Source organism: Vigna unguiculata, chromosome 3 (genome assembly GCF_004118075.2).
Source record: "Vigna unguiculata cultivar IT97K-499-35 chromosome 3, ASM411807v1, whole genome shotgun sequence".
NCBI lineage: Eukaryota > Viridiplantae > Streptophyta > Magnoliopsida > Fabales > Fabaceae > Vigna > Vigna unguiculata.
This window is the reverse complement of record NC_040281.1, coordinates 56,578,668-56,600,125: the sequence shown is the minus strand read 5'-3', so window position 1 is coordinate 56,600,125 and position 21,458 is coordinate 56,578,668. Positions and strand designations below refer to the sequence as shown.

The window sequence follows — 21,458 nt, the reverse complement described above, 5'->3', positions numbered from 1 at the left end:
CAAAGACCAGAGAGAAAAAATGGATGGAATTCTGATAACGTACAGATAACACACGGAGAAGGAAATATAAAGAGGAAAAGAGGAAAAAGAAACCTAACTAAAAAGCTAAACTTTCTCTTTCTCGTAGTAAATTCACGTGTAAATGAAAGATATAATTAGTCCTATAATATCGAATTTGGGGCTAGGACGTTAAATAGGTACCCGATTTAAAAAGAGTGTCAATTGTATCATAATTTTTAAAAATGTGATTCAATTAGGTCTCTTTGAGACAGAGTTGACTAACGCTGTTAGTCAACGTGCCACGTGTCAGTCTCTGATTTTTTTTTATTTTTTCTAAAAAAATTTTAATCTTTTTTTAATTTTAAAAAAATAAAAATGTCACGTATCAAGTCCCTGTGTGTGACACGTGACATTGTTAGTGTCACGTGACATTGCAATGCCACATGTCACTATCACTATGTCATTGTGTTGATTTCGATTTAGTTTCCATATATGTCTTTTTGTTTCAATTTAGTACCTAAGTATGTGTATCTGATTCAATTTTATCCCAATTTTTTTTAATAATTAAAATATTTTTGTAATCCATTTTTTATAAGATTAAAAATAATTAAGTATAAATATTTTTACAAAATTAAATACTAATATTTATATTGTTCTCCTCAATTTCAGACCAAATTTATTATTTATATAAATGTTATGCTAATATTTTTTATTAAAAATGACTTTTACATATTAGTTTATTAATTACTTTTTTATTAAGTACTGATGTTTTGTTAAATTTTTTTTTAAATTGAACAATATTTTCTCTTACTAATTTTAAACCAAAATTTTTATTGGTTTGAATATTATACTAATATTTTTTTTATTAAAAATGACTTAATAAAATGAATTTTACCACTAAATTTTAATATAAATATCAAATACTTAATTTTTGTTAAACTCTTATACTTAATTACTTTTAATTTTATAAAAAAATGGATTTTAATTATTAAAAAAATTGGGATAAAATTGACTCAGATACACATACTTAGGTACTAAATTGAAACAAAAAACATATATGGGAACTAAATCAAAATCAACAGAATACCATCTGATAGTGATATTGACACGTGGCACTGACAATGCCACATGTCACACACATGGACTTGACACTGGCATTTTTATTATTATTTTTTTCAAAAATTTTTTAAAAAGTAAAATAAAAATTTAAAAAATCACAGACTGACACGTGGCACGTTGACTAACGGCGTTAGTCAACTTTGTCTAAAAAAGACCTAATTGAAATACTTTTTCAAAAGTTGGGATGCAATTGACACTTTTTTTAAACTGGGTACCTATCTGACACCCTAGCCCCAAAGTGGGTATTATACGACTAATTATACCTAAAGTAAACTATCTAGTTTAGGCTAAATTTTTTCTTTTATTTTTGTAAAACATATGTATGAAAAAGATTAAATACATTTTTAATTTTCTTATATGAGAGTTAAGGTTTTTTTTTATGATTTGAATTTAAAAGTTATCTTTATAAAATTAGAGTAAACAGTCATTTAAATGACTTGTCATTGTTAGTCACAGTCACCAAACCTTCAATGAAATTTATGATAAAGGAACTAAAACAAATATTCAGAAATTTTATTTTGGACCTAAAACAAACTATTGCAATATTTGAGAAAGTATAATTATACTTATTTTTCAAAAAATAACTCTTAATTTCTCTCTCACATACACAGACGCATATATATATATATATATATATATATATATATATATATATATATATACTAATTTATAGTTTTAAATATTTTTCATTTAATGATTAAAATATTATACTGACATTACTGACTAACATTATTTATCAACTACATTAGTATTTACTTTTATTAAATAATATATTAAAATGTTAATCAGAACCAAGTAGAGGTTTTTACGACATAACAAGCTCTTCATGTCTGTATTACCCAATCTAGAAATTTTCTTGTCATGAAGTCTGAGTCCCCTAAATACAGACCATTTTCAATCATGTTTAATCAACCTATTCAACTAAATTAAGTAACTAGCTTGGTTACGTCAATTATTTGGCTAGCCAACCATCATGCTAACCAAATCATGAAAAATAAAATAAAAAGATTGCTATAAACCGAAGAATGTGAATTCTATTACCTCATTATGGTGACCTTGTTGCAACTTTTATATTGGACTTTTATATTCAGAAATATTGTGAACATCTGATATCAAATATTTTTCTGTTATTTGCAAGCAAGACAACTCATGTTCTTTCAAAGCTTTACATGTAATTATGAAAATCACGAGATATTGAATCATTATTTCTGTTTGGTTAAACAGAACCTCATTCCTCGTTGGGTTAAAGTACAAACGTGAAAGTGAAGTTTTATGTTTAGATAATTTTTTTTTGGTCGAGCCTCTCATTATTAATCTTGTTGCCTTCGGCGATGCTGTACAGTTTCTTTCTTGCCAATTCATTATATTCTTGAAACTTCAAGAAACACAGAACACGATTTTCTGCTCATTTGTCGAAGTTGAATACTGCGTGCTTTCATACACCACGAGCTACAATGACTTATTTACTTATTAAAGATTTGCGTGGTGAATTTTGAACTGATTTCTTAGTGGAAATTCAAACTTAGGACTCCAGAAGTCAAGTTAGGGACCACTCTTTTTGAAGAATTGCTATAAAACGGATTTAACTTGCTTAACATTTTATTATATTACTAGTTATGGTTTCAAAGCAACTGAACCATACATGTTTATCTTTTATAGTTTGATTCAAATAACAAAAACATCAAAGACTTTTCCAACAGGTTGGGAATTCACATTTGAAAGTCTCACCACCTTTAATCAGAGTTATCTGCAATTTTGACAGTCTCAAGAGCAATCTTTCCCTCTTGATAGCACTTGTAGTTGATGTCACCATAACATTTAACGTTTCTGTATAACCTAGGTCGTGTCTCATTTATAAGACCCTCTACAGGTCCAATCTCGTTCTCAGGATCTGGCTCATTAAACATTGCCAAAGACATCCTCATCTTTTCTGTGTTTGTCACAACCCTGTGCATTATGCTCTTGAATATTCCATTACTCATGATCTGCAACAGTGCCAAACTTCATTAACCATTCATCAACTGAACACTGATTCCACCTCAAAAACTAGTTAATGACGCACCACCAACAAGTAAGCAAGTACAAAAATAGCATCTTTAAGCTAGGAGAATTTTGATTACTCATCAACAAGTAGTAGAACAACGATTACCTGCATTTGATCGCCCAGATTGACAACAAAGGCATCGGGGATAGTGGGAACACTGACCCATTTTTCATCTATCAGAACTTGAAGACCTTCCACTTCTTTGTCTTGCAATAGAACAGTGATTCCTGATCTATCTGTGTGAGGTTTGACGCCAAGAACCAAATCAGGCCTAGAACAACGTGGATAGAAGTTGAACCTCGCTAGCATCAATGATTCTTCACCAAACTGGTCCAGGAAGCTACCCTCTTCCAAATTCAGTGACCTTGCCATGGATCTCAAGAGATAATCCATCATTGATTTCACTTTCGCCGAAAACTCCTCTAATTTCTCACTGCATTATATTAAGAAAATTCAGCCCAGTAACTTACTTAAGTAAGCTACAGAAATTTCTCAGATAGAAAATGTATCCTCAAGAAATATCTCAGGTACCTAAAATCAGAAGGAATCTTGGGCCAAAGAGAAAGCCTTCGTTTTTCTTCTGGAAAAACTCGAAGTGATAGGCGATAGGACCAGTCAAGAACCTGCTTGTCTGAAACCACTCTATCATTCCCATACCCTTCAGATTCATTAACAGCTCGAGCATATTTCTGTTTTTCCTCTTCTGGGAGTGCAAAAAAATGTTTTGCAAGTTCACGTATTTTGTCAAGGTACGAACTTGACATTCCATGACCAATTGCCTGCATGTCAGATATGTATGCTCGCTATTACAAAGATAAAGACACTCTTTTTTTTTTTTTTATCTTAATAACTCTTCAAAGGGAACTAGAAAGTACAATAATATGCAATATATGAGTTATGGTTCTTTGAAACACATGCAAGTAACAGTGAAGATGAGGTTTTTGGAAGGTTTTGTAGATCCACACCTGGAAGCATCCAGCTGAAGTTAGAGAAGATCTGAGGCTGTGTAGCTCACCTTCTGATGAGAGGAGACTTACATCAATGATGGGTATTGGAATGAGTGCAGAAGAATCTTTAGATCCAAAGCTATTTCCTTTAACAATATATTGCGGTGGTGGTTCATCACCTTCCATGGACATTTCTTGAACGCTCTTGGCCACCGATTTCTCTTGGCCAGCCATGTCTTTCTTAATTGTTGATCCACCAATGGATGGTTTTCTGTTGTGTGAAGTTAGTGATTATGTGTTGATGAATATTTTATTACTCCACGTTTCTTTTGGAGACAATTTGTTTAGTGTTATATACAAAACAATGTCTGCAGTTTAGTCCAATGGCTCCGACAAGAACATGAGCTGTGCTTAGTTTTTCGTAGTTAAACTGTTTTAATAAGGAACATGATCGTCTTTATAGCCGAAAGTTTTGCATCCAATAGTTTTTTAACAAAATATTTAGAATGTTTTATGATAAAAATATGCGTTCGTGTAGTTTTAAAAATAGAAAATTTTGATTTTTTTTTTGAGTAATTAAATTATTTGAAATTAAAATTTAAAATTTCAATTTGACAGCAAGGTTTGAAATTCGTTGTGCTATTTATTTGATTTTGGCGGTAACTTGGTTCACTTCAATAAGATAAACGCATTTTTTAAATTAATTATTTTTCTATTTTGAAACACACCATCCGAGACCACTACCGATCACCACCATCAATCATCACCGTCACCACAAATACTTTACAAGGGTGATGTGGGTATTTTAAAAATTATGGGGGTGCAGGAACAAAGAGAGGTGCAGGAAGAAGCTGTGAGCAAAGGGTGACCCAACTACACTGTTGCGGTATGTTTGACCCAACAAAATAACTTTTTAAAATTCTTATAAATTTTCGAAGAATATATTTTGAATGTTTCTAAAATAGTTTGAACAAAAACTATATTTCAAAAATAAAAAATTAATCTTTAAATTATTTTGGATTATTAATCACAAACACCTATTACAGAATTTATTTTTACGAAATAAGATGTGTAGAAAGAAAATTTTTAAAATATATTCTATAATTCTGAAAATAAAAGACTTAAAAGCTTTGGGATCTGAAAGTAGTGTTCGAGTTGGTGACATGGTAGGATAGGATTACTCTTTGCACTCTCTTGATATATAAATACGCAACAGGATGGCCCGGCCCATGTTTTCCCACATGTTAACATATCTTGACCAAAAACTTTTACAATGTTTGGAACCAAAAACAACATAAACATGTTATAGACTATGACTTTGACTATGATTGTGCCTTGTTTATTCCAAATCTTCATTTTGATGTGAGCCACAAGCACCACCACTTCGTGGCCACCTCTTATAGCAACAATGTTAGTATTACCCATACGCCTCATGTTTTGTTATGTAATGACACTCCCTAACACACCCAAATATTGTTTCTTTTATCTTTTTTTCCCCTTTCCTTTGCTTTCTGCAACTTTTTAACCAGCATGGCCAAGCTCACGCTGAGACCAGACTATTCATGCTTCATTTCACATATTCACAGAGCATACTCACACACCCCTTTTATCAGAACGACATCGTTTCCACGTTTTCACTTGCACCCCTCACCTTCCAGCTACAGCTTAAGGCTCCGAATAGTTTCTAGCGCTCAACAAAATGCCAAAGAAACCCACAGAGTGGCCAAGGCCAAAGCTCTCACGGAGCTTCAAGTGGAAGAGGTGGAGAAGAAGCATGAAAACTTGTCCGGGACCTGGCCACCTTGGAAGAATCTTCCCCAAAGATACAAGCTCATTGGCACCACATCTCTCGCCTTCGTTATTTGTAACATGGATAAGGTTCTTACATGCTTTTGCAACCCCACAAAGTAAAATTGCTTCTTGATCACAATTAGATATAATCATATAAGCAAGCAAATGAAAGCACTTTCTTTTTTGGTGGTTTTTTGTTTTTAATGGAAAGAAAGCATTTTTAGAGTATAATCAATGAATTGCTTCATCAATTATCCGTGGGATTTGATTTTGATTTAATGGGGTGCAGGTGAACTTGAGTGTTGCCATAATTCCAATGTCTCATCAATTTGGGTGGAACTCGACAACGGCTGGATTGGTTCAGTCCTCCTTCTTCTGGGGCTATGCATTGAGTCAATTGCCTGGGGGTTGGCTAGCCAAAATATTTGGTGGCCGGTTAGTTACCAGTTGCAACACTTGTTCTTTCTTTGCTTTATTGCTATTTGCTTCCCGAAAGATTTATCTTGTGTTAGACTTTTAAGCATTTGTAGGAGAGAAAATAAGAGAAAAATTAAATGAATTTCTTCATAAGCTGAAGTTAGTTATCTACAAGTACAGAAATAATTAGAACAATTATATATATATATATATATATATATATATATATATATATATATATCAGAGAATTTCTTAATACTAGCTTGTGAAGAAACTTTTGTCCTCTTAGTTTTGTCTCTCACAAGAAGTTTGTCCAAACATCGCTTTATTGAGATATTTTAGTTCAAATTGCCCTGACATTGTAAATATTCTTTATTCTATTTTTCAATCATGTCATGGATTGACATAATTAAAAATTACGGACTTTGTATTATTTTAAAAGTTATATACAAAGCACCGTTCTAAATTGTGGCTTGCATGCACAAATAGTTGCGGTGTTTCCCAAAACTGCAACGACATACAACTGTGGTACTTTCCACAACCGCAATGACCTTCCTTGTCAGTGTGGTTTTCATTCACACAAGTTATCACAATGCATCCACAACTTATCTTCAGCATTGCTCTAACTTCTAAACTGCCAATGGTAATGAATGTGACGACCATGTGAGATGTTAGGTGAGAACAAATGACACCGCATAGTGATGTATTGGGAAGACATGAGATGTGCTAATGCATAATTGGAAAAAATATTCCAACAATTAGAATAATTTATAAAATTCTTATTGCAAACATATAATAATTTCATGCTGCAGCGCTCACAGTCTGTATTGCAGCAGCTGCAATGGTTGCACCTGCAATTTATAACCATGATCCAAATTGTAAAGATCTTTACACTAACAATGTATCAAAGTTAAAGTCTGAAAGAAAACTGGAAAAGTACAATACTCCGGGGTGATAAGATGTTATTGGTTTTCTACTTTTCTCTGCCAAAAGAGTATGAAAACATTTGGCACATAAGTTTTAGTGAATAGAGAAGAAATCAAGGCCACTTTAATTTGGTCGGTATAGATTTGATAAAGTAATTCTACTTTATTTTTCTAGTTTACCTCTAATCTTCCCTTCTCTGTTTTCTGTATTTATTTTATTATTTTTAACTCAGAAAAAATATGTATCTTGTCTGCATCTGGAAGGAACATGCAAAGCAATTGAAATGCCAAGAGTTGAGTGAAGCATCACAGAGTGCCACTACTAATATGTAGGTTCTTAGTGGCTTGTAATTTCACATTAACTAGAGATATGAATCAAATAAAGATTCTACAGTTTGGATAACCCTCATCTTAGAAATAAATTTGTGGGTTTGAGTTAGACCAAAGTCTAAATTCTAAGAAAGTTTCAAAGCATTTCCACGCTTTAGGATCCTTGGGTGAGGTGGTATGCTGTTGAATTGGGCCCTAACTCCAAATACGAAGATGGTTCATTTTTCCATAGTTAGGCCAGCAATGATCTGAGGTTCAAATTAAGTTGAACCAGATGTATACTCTTTTGCATATTGTACTGAAGTTTTAGGCACTTTGAACTCAAGTTTTAATGACTAAGTAATCAAATTGTAAAATTGGGACTTGCACCGATTTCTGATTATTCTATTAGGAAGGAAATGCTGGTAAATGATTTGAGTATTGTCCACTATAACGTTGAATTGACAATGAAACAATGAATCAATGGTTTGTCCGACTTTGGAAAAATCAAATCTTTAAAATGCTTAACAGCAAATATCTTGTCATGTAATCTCTTTGTAATCAAGGCTCAGGATGGATATGTAACATATGTTAGAATCTACTTGCGAGGCATTGAACTTTAATCTCACATTTGGAAATATGAGATTCTAGTATGGAGTTTATAAGGCTTTGAACTCTCCAAGTATCTTTTGTGGTGTAGTTCTCCCTAGGTTCTTACCGATTTTTATCAGAGCCTTTAATCATGTCTCTCAATTGCTAACGAGGTGCAGGTGGTGATACCAACATTGCAATGTTTTCCTAGATTATTCAAAGGGCTAGTGCATAGCCAGCCCCCATGGGCCTTAGGGTTGTGGAGCGTGGTGGGATCTTATAATCCAACTGTAAGGTGTGAGACTTGAGTCGAACATTGGAAGTGTGAGATATTACTGTGGGGTTTATAAGACCCTGGGCTCCATTTACAATAGCTAGCTTTTGTGGTGCGGCTCTCTCAAGATAATTATTAGGATGTGTCTCTTTCTACAGGTAGGAATTCTCATTTCCATGGAATGCTGACAGAACTGGAATTATCATTTTTTCATACCAAACCAAGCATTCTCTTAATGAGTTTCCCATTTCTAAATTTTTCTTCGTTGTCCTTTAAGCCATCTTAAACAATACCTTTGTCATTGTGCAACACATATTCGTCACGTTTATCTATCGGGTGAAATTATAATTACATTCCAAAGAGAGGTTCAAGATTAAACTGAGGTATTTACAACACGGCATTTACATACTATATTATATTGTTATTGAAATAATTGTCTAAGCATTCCTTTGTCTATTATTGACAATTGTATCCATCTATATCTTCCTTTTATTAAAAGGGAGTCAATTGAAAAACTCGTGTTCAAGTCCTAAAGAAAGAGATTGTAATTGGACAATTACCTCATTCAGAGTTGGCACTGATATTTCTATTTAGCTTCCGAGTTTATGATGTTACAACATTATCTTTCTTTTTCAGGACTGTTCTTGAGGTTGGGGTACTGATATGGTCAGTGGCTACCGCTCTTGTTCCTTTTCTTGCTGGATTTATGCCTAGCTTACTTTTGTCAAGGGTTTTGGTCAGTAATTTTTTTCAATCACCCAATGCATACTTTCTTTCTTTTGCTGATTTAAGGGCTACTTACACCCATGATTCCTCTGGTCTAGCAAAATGTTATTATTTTGATGTATTTATCTTTCCATGGGATTTTCTATCTTCTGCTGTTAGTATGCCTATTTTGGGTTTCTTTTTCGTATATTTATTGCTATTTAACCTGTACACTGGTTAACATTTGTTATTCTTTTTCAACACTACTAAGCTCTTCTCTTCCATTGAATATCTAGGTTGGGATAGGCGAAGGTGTTTCACCCTCTGCAGCTACGGATCTTATTGCCAGGCATGTATATTTGGTTGAACCGAATTTTTTCTTGCATTATAAGAATCCAAAGAAACATAAAGATGTTGAACACAAACAGCAATTGTTTGGAGCTTAACAAAAATACTTTAAGTTAATAATTCATTCACCTAACTCAGCCACAGATTTTTTACATATACCATACATGTCAGTCAGTTATAATATATATAATATATATTTGGAGGTTTGAGTGTTGGAAGTGTTATGGGGTAGGGCATTTTCTAGCTTGAAGTTACCCATAATTGTAATTTTTTTTATTGTCTACTCTCAATTTTAACACTTTAATATCTGTCAGGCTTCTTTTGGCTCCTCCTCTTATCCAAAATCTTGGTTGGGAATCAGTATTTTATTTATTTGGTCTTTTGGGGATTGCTTGGTAAGTATAAATGACTATCTATTTTCCACTTGCCTCTCTATTAGTTAAAAATAGTAAATTTCCTATGTCTTGAGTTTCGAATATGGTTGTTAGATTCAAATTATGACTTGCTTTATTGGCATGATTTTTGAAGGTTTTTGGGGTTTCAAGTTCTTGAAGGAGGTGAAAAACAATTAAATCCAAAATCTCTTTCATGTGAGATCTTTATCTATTTTTTTTTTTTTGGTGGCTTCTTGATTTGGGCTAAAATGTATTTTGTTATTAAATCAATGATGATAAATAACGCATTTCTATTAAAATAAGTTTTACAATCTATTAGGATTTATGATCTGCTGGAATTTATATTTATCAAGTAATGTTTGCTTGATCATCTTATTGTTGGAAACATTTTTTTTTTCTTTTGAAAAATACTTCGGAGGTCTTACTATGGTACTACCTGCCTGCTTAATCTGCTTTGGCCTGAGTGGAGTTATCACTTTTTCTTTGCTTTTCATCTTCATCAACACTGCTGGAAAATGATAGATTTTGTATCAGCCTATAGCTTGGTTTGCTGTTGTTTTTGTCAAAGCTAATCATTCTGTGAATTTGCTCTTCTAAATTGAAAATTTCACTTTAGAGAGGAAGAGGAAGGTGAGGCAGGCATCTCAGCTATTAAGGAAAAATCAAGGAGTAGTTTCTAACAAATCCATGATTTGTTATACATGTGCATGATATTCTCACCATTGATGTTGGCATGAATATTGAGATTTCTTACTTTTCCTTCCAAAGTGAGAGCTGACTTTAGTGGAGTCAAATTCAATAATAATCATTTAATAGATCTCCAATGTTACCTGACATAAGATATGGGTTACCTACATATTTACCAGGTTATTCCTTGTGTCTGTGGTTATGTGTGATTCAATAATTAATGTTGAGTGACACCGGATAAGTTCTGAACTTGCAAGCATTTGTCCTTTTAGTCCTTCACATTTCTAAACCCTCACTTAGTCCATCATTTTGTAGAAAGTCATTCAGTTTAGACCTTTTCTAAGCTTTTATTCATTGGCATTAAGGATTTAAGTGAATAACTTTTTGCAAAGTCAAGAACTATATGGGAGTTTAGAAAATTCAGGAACTAATGTCTATAATGCTTACAATTTCATGAACTGAGTGGTTCACAAAATCAATGTGAATTTGAAACTATGACATGTCAGCAAGGATTTTAAGTATATGTTAGGTTCTCGAGGTAAAAAAAGGGTTAAGAGGGAGAGAGAATCAAAAAACACCCTAAGCCTTTCTCTGGCAATGGAAAAATCCCCTTTTCAAATGTGTGAAACGGTTTTATTTCTGTCCCCATAAAGAATGCCTATTTTTGTTCGTAAATTATGTGCATATGCCCTTCGACCTCCAAAATCTTCTAATAACTATCTGTTATACCTAATCTATTACACGTTTCTAATATAAGTATATAACCAGTAACTACTTATACTTAGGCTGTGTTTGAATAACCCTGTTGAAAGCCAATAAAATGTGAGAGGACGATTGGGTTCAAACGTGCTTTGAAAAGTCCGAACTCTAATTTTTAAAATCAATCTTCCACCCTCTGCTGTATAACCAAGACCAAGTTGCTCCATTTACACAGTATCTCTCATCAATGGGTGTGTCCCGTGTCCGACACGTATTGGACACCGACACTCGTATGATACTCGTACGACATGTATCCGTAAAGTGTCCAATTTGAAAGACATTTTTTTTGTCTTTAACATGATTTTGACATGACTCCAACACAATATTAATAACCACAAATTCAATGATTTTCTAAAAAATCCATAAACTTGTAAATTTATCACATAAGTTTCTATTATGATTCTAAAAATAAGGAAAAAATATTATATGATCACTACTTTTCACTTTTTTTTTATATTAGATAAATAAATTAGATTCATTTCTATGTTAGTTGACAATGTGTTAGTTGAAAGTTAGAAAATAATATGTATATACATGCCGTGTCATGTGTCCTATGTTTTTCAATTTAGCCGTATCTCTGTGTTCGTGTTGTATCCGTGTCCGTGTCCGTATCCAGGCTTCATAGCTCCTAACATCATGTCAGTACTCATAATCTGCACATTTGGTTAAGAATTAATAAATTATAAATGAAGATAATATCTTCTACTATTTCATTTTTCTTATGTTATGTGTAAAAGGCAGTTTGCATGTTCGTATATAAGGTGTCTTTGTTGTTCAGTTGAAGGCTTTCATTCTTTTGTTTAGAATTTGAAGCCTTACGTGGTTAAAGTGGTTGTTTTTAACTTTTGTCTTTCACTGCCTCGTTACAGCCCCAGACACCCTGACAAACTCATGGAAAACTTCTCTGACCGAATTGAATGGCTCTTTGAAGGTACAAGTAAAGAAATTTACGGCAGTTTTGAAGCTCATTCTTTTGTCAAAATTTGAATGACCGTAGGAATGACTGGGCAGTTCTGCTTAATGGCTTTAGATATTCTTATACTTTTTATTGGTTGTGTTAGTTATTATAGATATTGTCTCTGTAAACACCTTTAGGAAGAAAACATTAGAGGAAAAATTGAAATCAGTTTCTCTATAAGCTAAAATTAACTCATGCACTAGATAATTTGTAAAAGCTCTCTCATATAGTTTCTCTGAGTTTTTATTTTTAACTCATGCATAAACTAATTTTAGCTTATAGAGGAGTCAAGTTCATTATCTTCTATTTTTTTTCCCCTGTAAGTGCTTAACATGTCCGTCATCCTTATCTCATTTGGCTACAATTTAGAATTTATTAAGGATTTTCATGGTAATAAAAATTATTTATATATATATGTATGTATGTTTGTATTTATGGATGTTCATTTTGGAGGTATTTTCTCAAGCAATTCCAATTTCTAAGTATTCTTAAGAGTTCAAATACCAGATATAATTTTTTTTTCCAGTATGCGTGTAAGACACTTGGTTAGATTAAGTGAATGCTTACAATATCTGCTAAGTAACATTGTTTTGTGTCTGTTCTTATAATACAGGATGTACCTTGGAAGGCCTTTTTCCGAAATCGTGCTTTGTGGGCTATGATATATGCTCATTTCTGTGGTAGTTGGGGTCACTATAATTGTCTATCATGGCTTCCCACATTTTTTAGGTACCCTGTTTCCACTTTTTATCTTTCACTGCAACCAAGCCACCATTGAGTCAGTGGTGACCTTTCGAATGAATAATTGTTTCTTTAACTTTTTTTGCCATTTTAACATTTACTCATTCATGACATATTTTTACTTACAAAAATTTAATTAAATTATCATATCATGATATGCTAGAAAGAAGCGGATTTACCTTTTATTTACTCTTGTTACACACACACGCAGAGGAACCAAAGTTATATTATTACATTTTAGAATTTTACAGTCTGGGAATTTCAATTTGAAATTGACGACTTTACTGCTGCTGAGCCCTGTTGCTATGAGATGATGCCATAGTGTTGATCACACACTTCGATTGCTTTTTCTTTTATAAAATAATTCCTCTTGTTTAAAGATTGATGAATTTGGGGAAGAAAGTAATTCTGTAAATAATTTATTCATAGGGTTTAACAATTGGATCTTCGGCATAAAGAATAGTAAATTCTAAATGTCTTTTTCTCTTTCATTGTTCAGAGATAATCAATTTGAGATTTCGAATATTCTCAGGTCAAAGAAATTATGTAAAGAATTTTATGGCACTCTGCTAATGGTTTTAACATATTTATGCGTCGAATTCAAACTTCTCTACAGTTGCAAACCATGGAAAAGCTTTGTAGTACCTTGGAGAAAACCATAGTTTATTTTAGAAAATGAGTTTAGGTCTTACTCAATCCTACAAAATTAATTTATAAGATGAAGTTTGCATCCTTTGTCATATCTCAAGACAACTTGAGATGTCCTTTACTTTGTGACTGGTTAGCATTATTTTGTAGATTCCATACTGATGTATAGTGATGATCACTGACTGCCATTTGGCAATATATTGCAACTAAGATTAGTTATGCATTTTGAAAATTCTTGAGAAATTAGATAATTTTGTGTTACGCATGATTGTCAGATCTTAAAATTTTTGTTTTAAAGTTGTACAGAATTTAGTGATAGTATTGCGTACAGTTTTGATCACTGGAGAATCTAATTGGTCCATCTGTATGATATGTAGTGAGGAGCTGAATCTAAATCTGACTGAAGCTGCATGGGTAAGAGTTATTTTTTCTTTCTTGTTTTAGTGCCTATTCATGTCTTGAGTAGGGAGAGTAGCTATTTTCATTCTTTATGTCTCACATTGACAACGAAAGAAATGTAGCAATTTCCTCTTTCAAAACATCACAAATAATAAACTGACACATTAACTGCATCTTGCAGGGCTATCATACCACATATTTAACAGTAGTACCAAATTATGCAATGTCTTTTATTTTTCCTAACACAAATTTTGAATGGCCTCGCACCATCTCCTTTAGCTAGCCCAAAACTTGGCCAAAAATAATGACATAATTGAAATAGCAAATTATATGTTGAATAATATTAAACTATTTAAACTTAATAGATAATAGTTTTGAAGAGTAAACAATCATCACCGTGTAGATGTCATAATTCATAATGATACTTAACATGAATTTTCTTTAAAAAAAATAATCATTACTATTTTCGATGTTCCAACTTGGGGGTGTGGTACCCCAACAAGTGGAGAGACTGTTTTAAATATTTTAACCCATGATCTCCATGTCAGAAGGCAACAACCTTACTGTTTTAAATATTTTACCATGGCTCTCCCTCAATGAAAACATCTTTTTCCCAATTCAATATGGACTTTCCTTTTACCAATTTAACCTAGTTTTCAATGGCTTTGCAAGTTCTTGACAATGTGACTGGACTAACTGAACACCAGGCTAGTTGAACCTATCAGTTTAGTTTTTTTTTTTTCTTTTTAAAAAAAAGTTTATTAAAAGTTCTATTTTTGGACTGGGATCTTGCCTAATATTCACACACATACGGACATACTAACCATTGGGGATTGTTAATCGTTTCAGGTTTCTATACTTCCTCCATTGGCTTCAATATTTGTGACTGGTCTTGCAGCACAATTAGCTGACAACTTGATTTCAAGAGGAGTTGAAACCACTGTGGTATGAGAGACACTGAAATGTTATTTGTTATTGTTGTTTATTATATGAATCATTACTACATATGATATGGCAACAAATGTACTTCTTCATGATAAAGTTGACATCATATTTTGTTAAGAAATGGAATTTCATGTTCTGTAGCCATTAGTCCTTCTCTAATACTAAATTCTGCATCCAAACTGACTGTATACACAATGCATGTTAGGGTAAAGACAAGACTATTGACTACACCTCACTGGATGTAGGCACAGTAGATATTGTGACTGTTGACCCAATGCAGACATCTAAATGACAACTGACAAATTATTTGAACATATCTATCTTGACTTTTATTCTTAATTCCTCAGCTGCCTGAATTTCTTTTAAAATTATTTATAGGTTCGAAAGATCTGCCAGTCTATTGCATTTTTGTCCCCTGCAATCTGCATGACTCTTTCCTCACTGGATCTAGGGTTACCACCTTGGGAGATTGTGGGAATTCTCACAGCTGGTTTGGCCCTCTCAAGCTTTGCCTTATCAGGTACTAGTTAATCCTGCTGCAAATATACCCTGTTTGATTCATATACTTTCCTTAGCCTTCACTGTCTGTATTTATCTGCTTATCCAGGGCTTTATTGTACTCACCAAGACATGTCACCCGAATATGCAAGTATACTTCTGGTATGTGTGCTTCCACTTCTTTTCTTTTATATGGAATTGAATATTGTGAATTTTTTTAACAAAATACCCAGAAGAACAAAGGGTCTATTTGAACAAATTTTTGCGCAAGTACTTTTAAGATGAAAAAATAATAAGAACCATAAATGAAAATCAGGGTATGCATAAACTAATTGGTAGAAGCTTTCTCATGTTAATTCTCTAAGAGGTGATTTTTAACTTTATAAATTATGTCATTTCAAAGCTTTTCTGCAGTATTTTCATTTTGAAGTTTCTGCACATCTTTTGTTGTTTTTAAGTCCTCTGATATCCACCCTATAAGAATCTTGAAGCAGGTAGCATCATTCACCCATCAAATTTTGGAATAAGAATGGGACACAGTTATTCTCTGCTCCTTTAGAATTATATTAATTTTATCCTTTTGAGTAAAGGATTTTAATCTATAAGTTGTCCTGTTCATGCAAAAAGGCCTAATGTATTGTAAGTTTTAGTTTAAAATTATTAACTTTTGATGGACTTCTGTTCCATCCTAAGTTTGAAGACTATCCAATTTTCCCAATCCAAAAGAAACTCCTCTTCACCCAAGTTAATAACTTGAAAATGGATAGACTAAACCATACTCACTATTTGCTGTTAGGGGTTGGATTGGAGCCATATCCATAATTTTTTTAAAATAAAAAAGAATAAAATCTGAGTTGCATCTGACTTCTTTCTTGTTCTGTTTTGTCTCAGGGTATAACCAATACTGTTGGGGCTGTTCCTGGAATTGTGGGTGTAGCACTCACTGGTTATCTTCTTGACTTAACTCATTCATGGAGCGTAAGTTGCTGCTAATGTTAGTTGTTTTCTCAATGTATGCTGTATATCATTATGTGAATTTGATTTATATTTCATCTCTGGCATGTAGATTTCACTATTTGCACCATCAATCTTCTTCTATGTGACTGGTACCATGGTATGGTTGGTGTTCGCCAGCAGTAAGCCTCAAAGTTTTTCTGAGCATAACTGATTCATGTTCCAGTCATTCACTATGTATGAGAAGTGGATTTTTGACACAGGGGGGTGTATCCTTTGATATTTACAAATCAGATAATTTAAGTACAAAGAAATGATTGTATAGGTATATGTATGTATGTATTCTTATTTTTCAATTGTAGGATATTATAGAATTTTTGTATATTTTTCACAGATGATGTTATGGTGGTTGGTCACCAAAAAATGTACTGACAACTTAAATCCTTGAAAGTCAAGAATCAGTTTCCTCTACCAACTTTTGGTGCTATGGTCTTCTCTTGCAAGTTTCAACCAGAAAGTGACCTTTGATGAATAATTTTAACATTTTAAGCTATGAAATCTCTCTCCAAACTCTCCATGTCATTGTTTTTTCCTTTTTTTAATTATGTTTTAGGCTATATTTCTTAAGCTTTGGTTGTGAGGTCAACTGATCATTATTGATGAAGAACACCTGCTCTGCTGAGATTTCTCTCACTCTCATTTGTTTTTGAGATTTTGTTGTGTTGTATTTAAGATTGTTTTGAATTGATGATGAAAAATGGATACAACTATAGTTGAATAAAATGTATTGGAATACAATGAAATAAAATGTAGGTCTTATTTTTTATTCAATGAATATCCTTTTAGTTTTTTTAACTATTATAATTAAGTTAAGAACTGTGTCAAAGATTTTAATAATTAAGAAATAATAAAATAATATAATTAAAAATTGCCATGAAAATTAATTAATGACGTGAAATGTTATACTTTTTAATAAAGAATATTTCATAATTAAAGTCACATTACAAAGTGATTGTTTAGATTCATCTATTACAAAGTGATTAATAACACCGTCGTTAATAAAGGATCATAGAAGAATATCTTTGAAATTCTGTTTTTAGATTTTAAAAGTTTGAAAAACGATGAAATAAATATTAATAAAACACGAAAAACAAAATGATTTTTCATCAGACTTTCTCTTCATCTACAAGCAGATTTGCAACTAAAGATAACAGTACGTGCCTATTCATCTTCTATATAAAATCATATATTAATTATATTTTAATATATGTAATGTTTATATGTGTTTTCATGTTATATTAAATATGTAGAATTAAAAGAATAAAATAATTTAAACTTTTATATTTAGTGAATATATTTTAATTCGTTATTTTAAATATTATTTTTATTAAAAAATTATAATGATTTTTTAAAATATATTTTATTTATTTAATACTTCTAAAAGTTATTTCATATATTAATTTTTTATTTTATCAATCAAATCATTTTTAAACTTTTATTTTATTTTTCTGAACCTCACTTTTCACTCTCTCAAATTTATCCTTTAATCCATGTAGATGCTAAATGTCTCATCCACATGTGGCAAGAGATTAAATGTCACTCTCAATTTACCTGAGACATTTAAAATTTGCCACTAAAACTGAATGGTAGGCATTAGAAAACAAACAACTGGTCAAAGTCGTGTAGGCCCCCATTAGGGGAAGAGAAGATAAAACTATAACCAATAATAAGCTTAAATACAATTTTCATGTATTCTATCTCTTATTTTATGGACCACCAAGTGAAACCAATTTTCGGATTCAACTAGTGCCACTGAGCTAGCTGCATGCTGCAAGAAGAACATTTGGTATATGAGCAAATACAATAGATACAGGACCAACTGTTATTGGCTTTGTTGAGTCTACATATATAGGCTCCAAAGCAGGAATTTCACCAGCTGAGTTTACACTTAAAACTTTTCCATTTAGCAACATGATTTGGCTATGTAAATTCCTCTCTGGTGCTGTTAAATGGTACTCTCTTCTGGCTGGTTCATGCACTCCACTGTGAGGTAAATTGTTAAATTTTAAGGCCACGTTTACTTCAACTGTGGTGCTGTTGTCCAAGTTCAGCACTAGTATTGTCACCCCTTTCTGTAACAGAGAGTATCACATCAGATTTCAAGTAAATTACATCTACCATGTACAAATACATACACAGAACTTCTTCACTTACAGATTCCTTTGCACAGTGTGCGTAAGTTCTTATCTTCTTTGTACCATAGAAGGTGGTTGAAAGGACACGCCCTCCCATGAGTCGGTGCCAAAGAAGTGCACTGTAAGAAAGAAAGCACAAATCCACAAAAATGTACTTCAAATGGGACCCCACTTTAATAAAACCTCTTGTTCTTTATAACAAATAGGTTCCTTAATAAAGTGGCAAGCAATTAATGAAGCAAGTATCACACATGGGATGACTGAATATGATAAATCAGACAATATTTAATTGGTGATGATGATGCTCATTGTTCAACTATGAAATTCATTTTTTAGTACCTATAATAGTCTGGATTTGGCATGAAAGTATTAGTATTCAGTAAACCATAGTTTCCTCCTATCAAACTTTGTCTGCAGTATGTTCTGGTGTCATAAACAGCTGACATGCCAAGCTGGTCCAAATACCTGTGTTTAATGTGATAGCTTTAGAAAATAAACCTGTGGGAATCTCTTTGTGTATTGACAAAGCAAGGGGAGTTACACTAACCAGAAACTGTAGACAAATGCATCAGACACAAGATGATGGCCACTATTATAGGCCCCTCCTGCCTCACCAACCCATGCTGTTACCTTGTTTGTTGAATTTTTAAGTATACCTTTGAGCCTTCTGAATGTGTCAGCCGGTCCATCCAGTTTGGAAGGGTCAAGAATAGTTTGAGTTAAGTGGTCATCAACTCCTGTAAGTAGCTTTGAGTTAGAAATGGAGACAAGGAAAACATGATAAATTTATATCCAGTTTTGAGGAAGATACCTGGCCCAAGATTATAAATGTGGTGGGTGACCACATCTGCAGATTTACCAGATTTGCTTATAAATTCCTTGAACCAATTTTCGTCAAAGAAGCCTCCAGGAGCAATAACTAGTGGCTTTGGTTCAATCCCTCTATATTCATTTTCAACTATACTTCTTAAAGCAGCTACATCAGAAGCATATTGATCTGCTGCAACACTTACCCCAATTCCATTTCCACACAATTCATTCCCTGTCCGTAACAAAAGACTCCCTTGTGGTTAGTCCACACACAAGATGGCTTTATTCACATTGCTTATACAACACCACAGTTAATTCTAAAGAAGGAAAGTTGCCATTTTCTTTCTTTTAGCAAAATAGTTTGATGATTACAACTATTTATATAAAAATTTAAATTTGTCAGGTGAACTATGCCGTGTAATAAGGGATAATGATAGCATTAAACCTTAAAATTTTCATGCCTAGTCTTATTGTTCCAGCAGCATAGTCTTACCAAGTTCCCAACCATGAATGTGGTACTTCTTTCTGACAGTGTATCGTATTAAAGATTCAGCATTGGTGTAGTTCCAAGGTCCAACAGCAAAACCAGACTTTATAGATTTTCCGGCAAGCTCATTTAATCCAAAGATAACCTTAGCCCTGAAATATAACTATCATTGATGTTAAACTTGTCAAAAACACAGTTGCCAAATCAACAAGATAAGTCTATTTAGTCCCAACCACACTCATGGTTGATGACTTAAAAAGGGAAAACTGATTTTACCCTGCTTTCTGGAAAAAGCTGTTTAGCTCATCCCACCTGTTCATCGGTAAGCACCCTCGAGTGAAACCAAACATTTCATTAGCATTAAAAACAAAAGGAGTACAGGGTTGTCGATTATCTTCAGTTCCGTATATGACCTTGTCTTACAAAGTGCCACCTACTCTAATTTTCAATGATGAAAAGGCTGCAAAACATTCAAAGCCAATGATACCTTAATAAACTACCAAAACTACGACGAATCATTCAATAATAAGATCTGAAAAAAAGAAGTAAATTGCTGCGAAAACAACCCAGTTGTGAATCCTTTCATACCTTTTACTGCATTTAACAAAATTTTGTTGTTGAGATCCTGCAACAGATAAAAGTTATAGATGTAAGTTTGTGACAAGACTAGAACCTTTATTGCTGGTAGAGAGGATAATCTCATCATTAAATGATCAGAGAATTATTATTTTAACAAATAAATAGATCTTTTTTAAGAAGACAACCTAGACATGCATTCCAGATAGATTCGAGCATCATTCCGAAGAGGGAAAAAAAGTCATCGTACAGAAAATGTTGTTTATAAATTATAAGGAAGAAGACGCAAAAGCCATCTTATTATTCTGAAGAAAAAAAAAATCTTTTAGCAGATTCAGAAACCATAAGAACAAAATAATGGAACTAACCAGATTAAGCAGAGAAGCATGCCCCCAACTACATTTTCCATAGTCACATTTCTGAGGAGGCCACCAATCCAGAGTTGCACAGACAAAATCATCATCAATCCTTCCAATAGCAGTTTTCCCATGAACTAAAACAATCCCTTTGTCAACTGCACCTACTCTTGCACACAAAGCACCCACTGAGATGAAGCTCAAGCTTGCCAAGTACACCCATAGACACAGACCCAGAAGCCTTATCTGAAAACCCATTTCCAGATTCAGCAAAATACAAGATCTTTGTGACTTTTCTCAAATGGGCTGCTAAGAATTCATGGAACCGAGGCTTTGCTATTGCTACAGCAGCAGATTTTACTTGCTGACCACAGAGACAAAAGAGTGCTGATAATATAATGACATAAAACTTCCTTCACAGGAAAGTTATGTTATGCTGGCTGTTGCAAATGCTGGTGGAAAGACACTTCATTTCATGCGTACAATGCAGCACTTATATACTTGAGAATGCTTCCTCTGTGTCATCTTTTTACAGGTATCAATTTCAGAAGAATCTTTAACCCCACAAGCTAATTAAGA

General features: G+C 32.9%; 2 protein-coding genes and 1 pseudogene across 2 annotated transcripts; 1 reads left to right on the top strand and 2 right to left on the bottom strand.

The window, feature by feature from the left end:
- Nucleotides 1–2,739: 2,739 nt before the first annotated feature.
- Nucleotides 2,740–4,424, bottom strand: LOC114178698 (protein SRG1-like). Its single transcript, XM_028064752.1, has 4 exons — nucleotides 4,129–4,424; nucleotides 3,695–3,942; nucleotides 3,269–3,596; nucleotides 2,740–3,104 (listed from the first exon to the last, which is right to left on the bottom strand). Exons 1-4 carry the CDS (start codon nucleotides 4,342–4,344, stop codon nucleotides 2,853–2,855), a joined length of 1,044 nt encoding a protein of 347 aa, XP_027920553.1. The 5' UTR covers nucleotides 4,345–4,424; the 3' UTR covers nucleotides 2,740–2,852.
- Nucleotides 4,425–5,455: 1,031 nt separating this feature from the next.
- LOC114178697 (probable anion transporter 6, chloroplastic) lies at nucleotides 5,456–16,930 on the top strand. Its single transcript, XM_028064751.1, has 14 exons — nucleotides 5,456–5,988; nucleotides 6,191–6,336; nucleotides 9,055–9,154; nucleotides 9,420–9,472; nucleotides 9,786–9,866; nucleotides 10,000–10,061; nucleotides 12,182–12,243; nucleotides 12,884–12,999; nucleotides 14,037–14,073; nucleotides 14,908–15,003; nucleotides 15,382–15,523; nucleotides 15,611–15,663; nucleotides 16,393–16,479; nucleotides 16,568–16,930. The coding sequence occupies exons 1-14, from the start codon at nucleotides 5,641–5,643 to the stop codon at nucleotides 16,667–16,669; spliced, it is 1,485 nt and encodes a 494-aa protein (XP_027920552.1). The 5' UTR covers nucleotides 5,456–5,640; the 3' UTR covers nucleotides 16,670–16,930.
- Nucleotides 16,931–18,136: 1,206 nt separating this feature from the next.
- On the bottom strand, nucleotides 18,137–21,402 carry LOC114178696 (annotated as a pseudogene).
- Nucleotides 21,403–21,458: the final 56 nt, after the last annotated feature.